The following is a 13708-nucleotide window of genomic DNA, read 5'->3' as shown; positions in this document are numbered from 1 at the left end:
CAGTTTAATTTAAAATAAACTAAGGATATTTAAATCATACAAATGAAAGGGTATCGTTTCATAACGGACAGACGATGTATTAATATCTTCCTCTATCCGTAACCGACTCCCGAACCTGAATATTACAATCCAAAAGCCCAGTGTGATTGGGCTTAAAATATTTTTCTACATTTTTTAACCATAAAATGTAGTGACAACTCTAAGAGGTTGCCTAGCCGAAAATCAGGGCACGAGAAAATGGATACATTAATTCAACCAAAGAAAACAGAACCATAATTAATTTCATGTTTGAATTGTATGCTTTTTAGTCTTGAAATAGGTACAAACACTAGACAATTGCTCTCAAACTAGGGAGTCATAAGGTGATAAGTAATAAGGATGAAAGACTTATAAAGTAAAATGATAAGGAAGTTTACGGTTCAAATCTCATCCACCACAAAATGCTAACATTTATCTATAAAAAAAATTTGCCATAAAACTATTTAACCTTTTTACTTCATCAGATATTTGGCTCTGGTATCATATAATTTTACTAGCCTAAAGAAACTTAAAAAAACACAGAAAAGTGGTACGGGAATCAATTTGGGGTCATGCAAAAAACAATTGCCCTAAAGAATCTTAACTAGTCCCATGAACACCACAGGTTCACGTCAATAGAGTTTATGGAGCCAATTTTTTCACCTTATCCAACAAAGATGCCTTTATACACTACATGGATCCAACAACGCTACTATATTCTATTATATATGAAGTTTTTATCAAAGCATTGATACATAAATCTTTCATAATCATTTCCTCTATGATTTTTTCTTGGCCTCCTTCTGTTCCCAAGAAATTAGATTCTCCTCACTGAGATTTCTAATCGTTTCCTTCATAAATGTCCAAATTGTACTTCTCCATAAATGTCCAAAAAGTCCAAACCACACTTTATTTTGTCATCTTATCCATTATTATGATATTTGTAGTTGAGCATTTTTATTTTGTATTTGAACTTTTGGCTATTCCACCCAGTATCGGTAAAGCAAGATAACCATAAAACAAAGAATCAAAAATTAGGAAAAAGTAATTCCGGCACTCTAATATAGAACATGAAACGTTAATTACATCATGATAATGAATAGGTGCAATTGTTCAAAAAATTCGATTGATCTTTGATGCAAGAATGTAACAGTTCAATTTGAACAGAACTATGATGCTTGAGATGTGTAAAATTGATAAAATATATTATGTAGTAGCAAGCAATAAAGCACTGCTATCATTAGAATACAAGGTCGATAATAGTTTTATACAGTGTTTAAGTAAGGCCTGCAGCAACATACCACTATTCCTTTCAGGGTCTTCAAAATCACCAGGCGTCCCAGGCTCCCAGCTGAGTTCGACCATTCAAGTTCATGTTTAAATTCATCTCATCGAATAATATCTTCAAAAAATTTATTAATGTTGTTTCCTCTATCCTGCATTTATTGAAGGATCAATAAGGTAACCGAAAATCTAAAAAAGATAACTAAAAATTACTCCTGGAAGATTTTAGTGACAATATAAATGCTCTAGGTATGGCCAAATAATATGGCATGGACTCCTTGTTAATTGTTTCAAACAATGCAACAAGTTCTCTTAGGGTTTGTTTGCGAATTGAATTTTGGAGAGGAATGAAGGGAAAGGAAAGGCTTTTGTTTTGAGCCATCTCACAATCTATTTCATGGCTCTCAAGCCTTCCATAGCCCTTCCTTCCCTTCCAAAATTCAACTTGCAAACAAACCCTTAGTATTGGTCATCATATCACCAACTACTGTTATAGGCCATTAAAAGTTTCTTTAGATAAAAAAATAAATATTATTAGAAGAGAAGGGAGAATATCATAAGAGAGTGAGAAATACTCATAAGAACGAAAGAAAAATCTAGGAACAACACAAAAGGATCAAGCAACAATGCATGCTAGTCTCAGTACATATCTACCATATGAAAAGCACCAAAAAGCCCATGGGTTTTGCACCAGAGCTATAGGTCATCAAATAGCGGAGTGTTTCAAGTATGATGTGATAAAAATGTGACACTCAAGCTTAATGAGAAGTCCCTAAATTATAAATGAATGTTGTGTTCGATAAGTGGATACACTAGACAATAAATGATTAGAAATAAATCCATTAAGGAGAAAGTTTGAATAGCTTTTATTGCAGAAAAGATGGTCAAATCGTGCCTTCGACATGTATGGAGAAACCATTAGAAGTCTCAGAAAGGAGTGTAGATCAAATGAAGATTATCCAATTCGTAGAGGAAGAAGGAGATCAAGAAAAACCATAGGCGAAACGATTAGAAAAGATTTAGAGATCAATGTTTTATCAAATAAAATGATTTATGATAGAACATATGGCATCATTTGATCCAGGACCTCACCTTAATACCAATAGCAATGGTAGTTTTCAACTTAACAAGTTCACCTAATCTCAAAGAACCTTCTTTATTATATCTAACAAAGATCAGGGGCACCCTCCTTGATGAAGCCAAATTTGGCAAATGCTTTGTCAGCCATCGTGGATTGCAGTCAGAAGCAACAAGCACAGCCTGCATAACATGATTGTACATAATGTCTCCTTGGAGTTATATAAAACAAAACCACACACTCACACCAGAAGGCATATATTAATTATATCGACAAGGTAGAAACAATGGTATGGCATATAAGAAGTGTACTTTATTCGTTATGATTTTTGTGTGTTACAAAGTAAAAAGAGCCGAGTTTGAGCAATGTGTGAGAAAATAGTAAGGCTGTCAACTACATTATCAACTATTCTATTAGTACTTGCAAAGGTCAGAAAAAACCAGAAGCCTAACTAGCTATGTTTGGCTATTGGCAGCATTATGTAAAGGTTAACACCAGATCCAGAGCAAGTTGAAGATTTATTTAATGTGAACTAATATGGAAAAGCATAGATCTTAAGTAAAAGTCATTAACTAAAGATTTACATATTATGAACCTGAAGTTTCTATGAAGTTATTAATATGTGCATAGCAGAATAGAGGAAATGAACCTGAAGTTTAACTGAAGGTGCTTTATGGTTGCTGCTGATTGAAGGGAGGGGTTGAGCAGATCTTCCGAACTCAGTGCGTGGTTTCATACGCTCAAGAACACGAGTTACGTCATTGACCCCAATAGAAAATTGTTGCTGCTAACACGGAAAGGTTATATGAATATATAAGCTTCCTGCTAAATTTATGCATAAATTTGTTTTATAGTTGTGTTAACCAAGTGGAAGTTTAACCTTTAACCATATCTTTTCTGGCAAGGAACTTCCATCTAACTGTCTTGCTGATTTGATCTCCCTGCTCATCAAAATAACCATTTTGTATGATCAGGTGAAGAGTTGCACTATCATTAAAGCATTAAATTGTCACTCATGCCTCATCACCACATCTTCATTGAAGAGCATTATCGAACAAATCATATTCGAAGATTAATTAAAACCCGAAGCAACACGTACATATGAACAAAAAGTATTTTACCTCTGGATCATATGGAGCAGATTGCTGAGACGTTCTCCTTCATAGCAGCTGCATTTTGTAACAAACATTAAGTAATAGAGTTTACACAATAATGATAATAAGGTAAGAAAATAAGAGTAACAATAACAGACTATGAATTTCCGGAAAATAACAGTATTAATGCTGAAGCTGAACCATGTACAGTAGAAAATTGATATAAAAAAGAGCTGCATACTTATTTTCTACAGGAGCAATGTTTGGCTTTGATTTGTGTCCATGATTCTTCAGAGTTTTGGCACTAGTTGTACTGAGCATGGTCTGCTATCCAACTTGACAGATTTAGCTACGACTGACTTAGAGAAAAGACCAGGTCACAGGTTACAGGCCTTAACATGGTTAAACAATGATAACATATAAGCATAGTATTTTCTTCAAAATTAATATACACAGATGCACTAGCACACAACCACGGAAAATTTGGAGAATAAAATTATATAAAAATCCATGTATTGGCATCTAAATGTCTAGTGCAAAATAGAAAAAAAGAGTGAATAACTCCAAAATAAAGAACTGCTCCATCCACTTCAACTATATCAAATGTTTTGTCTAAACATGCACGGAATTAAACATAAGTGCAGAAACTGGAGGCATCATGGTTTAGTTTGATAATGATCATTTTTGCAGTTTAGTCACATAGCAGAAACAAAAGCAGGATAAATGGCACATTTTCTCATATAATACTTATCATTGGTAACTTGGGCAATGCCCATGGGGCACGCCCACTGTTATTGGGCGGGCAGTACATGATTAATCTTCCATTAGTCCAAAATGCCCACCCAAGATATTCTTGTTTCATCCACAGGCTTTTCTAACAGACAGGGCGGCCTCCCAAGGACATTATGATGTTAATTATTAAGTGTTATGTTTAGATTTTCCATTATGATAAGCAATGTTAACTTGTTTGAAAAAAGTGAGTGGCATAATATTGTTTTTTTATTTTGTATAATATTATGAAATTTTTATTATTTTTTAATTGCCCATTTTTCATGTCCTTTCAAGAAAGGGGCATGGTACATAATTATAAGTGGTGTATAACATTCATCACATTCACTGTCATGACAAAAGCTGTTCCATAGGCTAATCTAACAGTGTGTATTTTGAAGCATCAGTCATCAAAAGTAAACAGAACAGATACAAATGTAATGACCGAACTGAAGCATAAGAGAATATCATGACCAAAGCAACAAAAAGAAAGAAGAGAAAGGAAGAAGAGGGGCGAGTAATTGAGTTAAGACTAGAAGGAATGGTGAATAAAAAGGAAGGCTTTCTCTACAGTTACCTTCAAGTGGTGTAGCGGCAGACTGAAGTTGGAAAAGAAGGAGAAGAGTGAGGTCCTCTTCTGGATGAGGTGATGGCCAGTAGATGGATAGCACCGTCAGGAAGGGGCGGCGATGACTGAAGTTGGCAGTGTTGTTTAGGGCGTAGAAAGCGTTGTTCGGGAAGTATAAAGTATGGGGGCCTCAGAATGGGTCTTCGGAATTAGGTTCGGAGAGAGGAGCTGGGTCACTCAATTGAGTCAAGGATTTGGGCTCGTCTCACCAAATTGGGCTTACAAACTCCTCATGACATCTCCACAAAGGTTTTCCGAGCGATTTTTTTCATTATTATTTTTTTTTAGAATGTGATTGTGATGATTTTTAAATTCTCCGGTGACACTTAAACTCTAAAGAATTTACGATTTTAGATTATAAAAATATGTTAACTCATATGTACATTATCTTTTAGATAAGTTTGTAAGAATTTAAGTAAATTCTATTAAAATCAATAAACTATCGATTTGTCTCTTGAGTTTACGAATCTATATTTATACATTGATTTCATCTTGAAATTATTTTGTATTGCTATTGTTGGATACTTAGGTATAATTATCTATATTTTGCAATGTGTAACAGATTTATAAAACTACTTTTTTTCATTATAAATAATGTTTTGTATTATTGTGTCAATGCACAAAATACGATAAGCGATCGACGGAAAATTATTTGACAATTTTAGTAAAAGATTGGATTTTAAGTATACTTTATATTTTTATTTTATTAGAAAATTATAATATTTTTAATAATAATTTTGGCTATGACTTGTGTCTACCATTACAGAGTCATCGATCACTCCATTGAAAACTTTTGAGCTCTTAAGCATAAGGTTCAGAGCCTTATGAACTTGAAAAGGTTAGATTTCAAATCAATTGTGTTAGGTGTTAATAGAAGCCTAATGCCCAATCATCATAATCACGGTATTAATGTTGTAGAGGAGGCACAACAGAGTCATGTACTTGGAGGTTGCTTACATAAAAAAAAACCTATGTGGGTTATTTAATAGGAAATGTGCAGACACAAGATGGTGGATAGGCTGAAGAAGGAGATAACCCTAATAGTTGAGAGTTGTACGGTCCAGTGGGCCACTCCTTAAAGGAGTGTCCAAAATTTAAACTCTTATTGTAGAAGATTCTAGATATGAGGCTGATTATGGTGGAGAAAGGACCATCGTGCCAAAGTATAAATGCTATTACACAAGGTGAGGAGAATAGGAATATGGTTGGGAGACTGATGATCACTTGTTTTGAACCTATGTAGAATATTTTTCACAAAATTCTCATATACTCAACACAATGTCAATGGGTGCCTATTCTAAGAGTCGTTGAGCCCATAGTGGAGAAAAGCCCATAACCATTTCGTGCAAATCAGACAAGGTCGTGCTATGAGTCTATGGGGGAAATGCTCGAGACATTGGGGCATCCTCGGAAGTTACCAATGTTGTTGAAGTCACCCCGATAACTAGAAGTGTATGGGTTTACGGTCCCCGACACTCGAAAAAGGCTCCAACCAACAAATTAAAAAGGAAGGTGGACATTCCTGTGGAGGAAGAGGCGGAAACAAGCATGGACGTACTAGACAAGTAGAAGGACAAGGATGTAATATCCAATGAAGAGGCTTATGAGTTCTTAAAGTTCATAAAGTAAAGTGAATACAAGGTAGTGGATCAATTATGTCGCACACGACCTGAATATCCATACTAGTATTGTTGATGAGCTCTGAACCCCACATAAATTTGTTGCTAAAGGTGCTAAACTAGGAACAAGTCAGCCATGACATAACCATAGACAAGCTAGGTGGTATAATCAATATCATCGTGGTTATCAATTATATATCCTTTAGTGACCAGGAAATACCTACTGTGTGGGTGAGGCACACTAGCCAACTTCACATTTCAGTAATACATCACGACTGTTTAATCGGCAATGTCCTAATTGACAATTGCTCATAATTGAATGTCATGTCAAAAAGGTCATTGTCTATGCTTCTAGTGGATACCTCATATACGAGGCCAAACTCTATGGTGGTAAAGGCATTTGACTGATCAAAATGGGACATAATGGGGGAGATAGAACTGCCCACAAAAATAGGACCCTGTGTTTTCCAGATCATGTTTCATGTTATAAACATAAACCCCAATTATAGTTGTTTGTTGGGAAGGCACTAGATCTATACCTTAGGAGTTGTACCCTCTACCATACATCAACGAGTCAAGCTCATAGTGGATAGGAAGCTCTTAACCATTCTGGGAGAGGATGATATGCTAATTTCAAGACATTTTGGCACACCCTATATTGAAGCAGCGGGGGAGGCTTTAGAAACTTCCTTCCAAGCGGTGAAAATTGCTAATATGCCTTTTTCATAAAGGAAGCGATGCCTACACCAAGGCCCCAACCTTATGAGGAATCGGCTACGTGATGTTGAAAAATGGTTACCAACCAGGGAAAGGGCTTAGAAAGTTCGGTCAAGGAATGAGAAGTATAATGGTGCCATAATGTTGTAAGTCTGGATGGCAAACAAAGAGGAAGGTGAATTAGTTTTCTAGTTTTTCTGCTCTTAATGCAAATTTTTGCTACTTGTAAAAATATGATAATCAAATATACAATGGAAGACTAAGTTATCAAAAATCAAATACATAATTTAAAAGAGTAGGGAAAAGATAGAACATTGATATATCTTGGTTCCCTATCTATCGAACGAAGACTACATCTAGTCCTCTTGCAAGCCACAAGAGATTTTTCTATATGACAACTGTCAATCTTTATAAATCTAACTCTAAGACATTGTCTCAGATTAGCACTCACCAACCTCACTAATTTAGAAGTACATACTTCTAAATTATCACTTTCCCTTCACCACACCCTATGGTGAATTTAAAGAGAATTGATAGATGAAGAACTTGGGTCTAGGGCTAAGAATTAATATGAATTTGTAATACTTAAGCTTTAGATCCTTGTATTTCAAACACTCTAAGTAATACACAAATGCTCAAGCGTTTTCTATATGAAAATCAAGTGGAGAAACTTGGTATGAAAAACACTTGGACAATTTTTTAGAAAATCATAAAATGTTATCAAGCTGTTTCAAAAAGTGAATAGAATGTTGGTAGTGAATGATTCATTTCGAATCAAAATGACAAGGGCATTAAATATGTTTTTAACCAGTCAACGTAACCATTCTAAAAGGTAGAACTTAGTTGGAGTGGCATTGATTCGTTTTGAAAGAAATTGTTTCACTTTGAATCTGAAGACTATTATAACAACTATGAGTAACTGATTACTTGACTAGTGTAATCAATCGCCAAAAGCTTCTATCCAATCAAGTAATCATTTACTCGATTGAGTAATTGGTTACTCTATGTTATTTTTTCTTGATAACTTGTTGCTCTGCTTGGGTAACCGGTTACTCTGTCGCGTTAACATGTTACTGAGGTTTTTGAAAATTTGTTTTCAACTTTTTTGGAATCATTTTCAAACTAAGTTTACTTTTTCAAATGAAGTTTACTTTTTTCTTCTTTTTTTTTGATGTTATTGTCTTCATCAAAACATAGTTAAGGTAAGGAGCAAGATCTTCTCCACAATCCCGCCCTCCATTATGATGAAGACAAATCAATATCTTGTTGGTAATGAGTTTCTTGATTTACATACTTGTATATTGATGTGTAAGCTCTTAATTTTGTGTATGCTCCTCCTATCTTGTATGCTCCCCCTTTGTGTTTAGTGTTATTACCCTGTAAAGTTAGATCAAGAGACCAACTCCAATTTTTCTCCCCTTTTGACTTCATCAAAAAGAATGACATGGCAAGTTTTCCATAGGCAAACTACATAAAAGTACAGGCATGGATAAATGATATATATACTTGTGCCAAGATCAGATATCAACAAGAAGTATATGTGTTAAGCAAAGTGATATGAACCATGAAACCAATAGCAATTACATTGTAGCAGCAAATATGTCCATACATCACTAGGAATTGTCATAAACATACAAGCAAGTAAGTCAAAAGATAGAAAAAGATTTAATAAACAAAGTTACAACCAAAACAGACACAATCCTAAGACTAAGAATTCTCCTACTCATCATCGATATCTATGTAGTCCAATCTATTAAATAGTCACTTGAGTTCATTTTGAACTTGTCGGTTCTAAGCATCAAAGGCATCCATTATTATAGTGATGTAGCTGCAAAGATGGACCAACTCATCCTTGATCATACGATTAGTTGGCTCACTAGAAGATGAGGAGATATCAAATTGAGATTGAGAGGGTTGAGGGTTAGGTTGAGTAGCAATAGGGTTATCAGAAGGTTTAGTAATGCGATCATTTTAATGCGTAAACTACAGATCGATTAGTTCATGAAAGAAGCCCATCTTGTGAAATATATCCAGATCGATTTTGCTATCCCAAACATCTAAATCCATCTTGGATTCTATAGTAGTAGAGATTCCAAACTTCTCATGTATGATAGTAACTATTATAGCAAACAATAGTAATTCATTTTTATCCCTAAGATAGAGCATTTGTTGCATAACTATGAATTCTATTTAATAGTTTTGTTGTTCTTAAGGGTATACATAAGTTGAAGTTTCCTATATTTAATTTGAGAATGATTGAAAAATTTGGGAACTACAACATAACGTAAAAAAATAGTGTAGTCATGACATAACCATAGACAAGGAACGTGTCAGCCATGACATAACTATAGACAAGATAGGTGGTATAATCAACAACATCAAGATTAACCATTATATATCCTTTAGTGACTAGGAAATATCTACTGAGAGGATGAGGAATACTAGCCAACTTCACATTTTAGTAATGCATCATGACTACTTAGTTGACAATGTCCTCATCGACAATGGCTCATCACTGAATGTCATGTCGAAAAGGACATTGTGTAGGCTTCCAGTGGATTCCTCATATATGAGGCCAAACTCTATGATGGTAAAGGCGTTTGACAGATTCAAACAGGACATAATGGGGGAGATAGAGCTTCCCATAAATAGGACCTTGTGTTTTTCGGATCATGTTCCATGTTATTAACATAAACCCCACTTATAGTTGTTTGTTAGGAAGGCCCTAGATCCATACCTTAGGAGTTGTACCCTCTACCCTACATCAACGAGTCAAGCTCATAGTGGATGAGAAGCTCTTAACCATTCTAGGATAGGCGGATAAGCTAACTTCAAGACATTTTGGCATACCATACATTGAAGCAGCGGAGGAGGCTGAAACTTCCTTCTAGATGGTGGAAATTGATAATACATCTTTCGTAAAGGAAGAGATGCGTACACTATGGCCCGAACCTTCCGAGGAATCACCAATGATGGCTACGTGATGTTGAAAAAAGGTTTGCATCCAGGGAAAAGGCTTAGAAAGTTTGGTTAAGGAATGTGAAGTATAGTGGTGCCACAATTTTGTAAGTCTAGATGGCAAATAAAGATAGGGGTGAATTAGTTTTCTGGTTTTCCTACTCTTAAGGATATTTTTGCTACTTGTAAAAATATGATAATCAAACATGCAACGAAGACCAAGTTAGCAAAAATCAAATACATAATTTAAAAGAGTAGGGAAAAGATAGAACACTGATATATATTAGTTCACCTTCTATCCACTAAAGGCTACATCCAGTCCTCTAACAAACCACCAGAGATTTTACTATATGACGACAGTCAATTGTCACAAATCTAACTCTAAGACTTTCTCTCAGATTAGCACTCACCAACCTCACTAATTTAGAAGCACACACTTCTATATTATCACTTTCCCTTGACTGCACCCTGTAGTGAATTTTAAGAGAATTGATAGATAAAGAACTTGGGCCTAAGGCTAAGTATTGATATGAATTTGTAATACATAAACTTTAAATCCTTGTATTTCAACCATTTCAACCATTCTAAGTAATAAACAAATTCTCAAGTGTTTTCTATATGAAAATCAAGTGGAGAAACTTGGTATGAAAAACACTTAGACAACTTTTTAGAAAATCAGAAAATTTTATCAAGTTATTGCAAAAGTGAATAGAACATTTTAGTGAATGTTTCATTTCGAATCTAAATGCCAGAAGAATTTAATTAGGTTTCCAACCAACCAACATACCCATTCTAAGAGGTATAATTCGATTGTAGAGGTATTAATTTGTTTTGAAAGAAGTTATTTCAGTTTGAATATGAAAACGAGTAAAACAACAATGAGTAGTTGTTACTTAACTATTGTAATTGGTCATCAAAAGCTTCTATCCAATCGATTAATCATTTACTCGATTGAGTAATTGATTACTCTATGTTCTTTTTGCTTGGTAACTTGTTACTCTACTTGGGTAATCGGTTACTCTGTCATAGTAACATGTTACTCAGTTTGAGTAACATGTTATTGAGCTTTTTGAAAATTTGTTTTCAACTTTTTTTAAATCATTTTCAAACCAAGTTAACATTTTCAAAAAGTTTCCTAAGAGCATTTGATTATTACTTTAATTAAAAAGAATTTTGGATAGAAGTATATAAATTAGAAGGCTAACAGTCTTGTTCACTTGATGAGCATGCTTCTAAGTCTTCAACGTCTTTAACTCTTTTTTCTTCCTTTTGTTGATGTTATTTCTTCATCAAAACATAGTTAAGGTGAAGAACATGATCTTCTCTACAATCTCCCCTGTTATCATGAAGACAAATCAATATCTTGTGGACAATGAGTTTATTGATTTGCATACTTGTATCTTGATGTGTAATCTCTTAAGTTTACGCATATTCTCCCTATCTTGTATGATCTCCTTTGTGTTTAGAGTTAATGCCCTGAAATGTTAGATGAAGAAATCATCTCCAATTTTTCTCCCCTTTTGACTTCATCAAAAAGAAGGAAATGTCAAGTTTTCCATAGGCAAACTACATACAAATATAGGCATGGATACATGATATATATTCTTGTGCCAAGATCAGATTATATCAACAAGAAGTAAATGTGCTAAGCAAAGTGATATAAACCATGAAACCAGTAGCATTAACACTTTAGCAGCAAATATGTTCATACATCACTAGGAATTGTCATAAACGTACAAACAAGTAAGTCAAAAGTCATAAAAAGACAAAAAAAAACAAAGTTACAACCAAAACAGACACAACCCTAAGATAAGAATTTTTCTACTCATCGTCAATATCCATGTAGTCCAATCTATTAGATAGTTGCTCTAGTTCTTTTTGAACTTGTTGGTTCTAAGCATCAAGGTCATCCATTCTTGTAGTGATGTAACCGCAAAGATTCACCAACTCTTCCATGATCATGCAATTGGTTGGCTCGCTAGAATATGAGGAGAGATCAAATTGAGATTGAGAGGGTTGAGAAGCAATAGGGTTATCAGAAGGTTCAATAATGCTATCATTTTAATGCTTAAACTACAAATCGTTGGGTCTAGAAAGAATTCCATCTTGTGAATAACCTCAAGGTCAGTTATTCTACCCCAAACATCTAAATCCATATTGGATTCTCCAGTAGTAGAGATTCTAAACTTCTCAAGTATGTTAGTAACTATTATAGCTAACAATTGTAATTCGTTTTTATGCCTAAGATAGAGCATTTGTTGCATAACTATGAATTCCACTAAATAGGTTTGTTGTTATTAAAGGAATACATAAGTTGAAGTTTCATATCATTAACTTGAGAATGATTGGAAAACATGGGCACTACAACATAACTTAAAAAATAGTGCAACAAACAGTCATTTAGGTTGAGATTTGTAGCAGATATGATATCTCGATTTTTAATAGACTCAACCATCATCTTATACTTTTTCTCACAATTTCCTCTTGAGAGAATCTACACAGGGAGTATTGGAACCCTTTCCTATCAAACTTATCTGAAGGACAATGAAGTGCAAAGCCAAGTTCGACTCTAGTGTATGGTATTTTCATGCAAACTGTAATCAAATAAGTCCATGACAATCTCTTTTCTTTTAATAGAAGAAAGGAGTTTGTCTCTCTTAAATTTTAGATTAAAGTAAAATACCCTCACTAGTTTAGGGTAATAAGCATTCTTTTCTAAATAAAAATCTCGAAGATTATGTTGCCTAAGGAGTTCAAGAAATTGAATGTGAGCTTATTCAAAAGAGTTTAGTATACCATACTTGGGAGCGCTCAACTGCCGACCTAAGAAGTATACACGAAATATTTCTCATTACTCATTAGTTGATAGTAGCCTTAACAAATCCAAGGGATTGGTCTCATCTTTACCCGATTGATATCTTTGAGAAGGTCTAGTCCGAGGCTTATTGGTTCTCGAGGAAGAAGCCATTGATTTGAAGTTTTGAGTTCTAGGGTTTTTTAAGGATTTGAATTTGTGGAATTTTGATTTGGAAAAAAAGCTAAATTTGTGGTTGGAAAGTATTTAATGATGGAAATGTAATTTGTTTAGCCACAAATTTCTCTCAAAATGGTTAAGAAATGAAGATTTTGAGTTTTAGGGGTGAGAGAGTCGTGGGGTAGAAGGTGAAGAAGATGAAGTTCTTGGAAAAAATGATGAATCCTTATATAAAGGATTATCAATGTAATCGGTTACTCTATCTGAGTAATTGATTACTCCATCAATTAATACCAAAAGTTTTAGAAGTATTCGTCAAGTAATCAGTTACCTATTGGTTCTATTTCTTCAAGTAATCAATTACTTAATGGATTAATCGGTTACATCCCTCAGTTATTTCTTTTTTATATACTCCAATACCTGGTAATCAGTTACACAACCAAGATAATAAATTACACACCCACAAAAATTTTGAAATTTTATGAAAATAAACACTAATATGAAGAAGGAGCCATACATAACATGTCTTGAAGTAGAACATGTAAATATATAAACATGTAATGATGATTT

The 13708-nt window shown here is 34.2% G+C and overlaps 1 protein-coding gene across 1 annotated transcript; it reads right to left on the bottom strand.

Annotated features, from left to right (window-relative positions):
- On the bottom strand, positions 1065 to 4993 carry LOC109326165. The gene is made up of 7 exons (XM_019558845.1): positions 4820 to 4993; positions 3716 to 3866; positions 3502 to 3549; positions 3261 to 3321; positions 3030 to 3164; positions 2395 to 2562; positions 1065 to 1454 (listed from the first exon to the last, which is right to left on the bottom strand). The coding sequence occupies exons 2-7, from the start codon at positions 3793 to 3795 to the stop codon at positions 1407 to 1409; spliced, it is 540 nt and encodes a 179-aa protein (XP_019414390.1). The 5' UTR covers positions 3796 to 3866; positions 4820 to 4993; the 3' UTR covers positions 1065 to 1406.

The sequence above is a fragment of the Lupinus angustifolius genome, chromosome LG14 (assembly GCF_001865875.1).
Source record: "Lupinus angustifolius cultivar Tanjil chromosome LG14, LupAngTanjil_v1.0, whole genome shotgun sequence".
Classification (NCBI taxonomy): domain Eukaryota; kingdom Viridiplantae; phylum Streptophyta; class Magnoliopsida; order Fabales; family Fabaceae; genus Lupinus; species Lupinus angustifolius.
The sequence above is the reverse complement of the archived record's forward strand: the minus strand, read 5'-3'. Positions and strand labels throughout refer to the sequence as shown.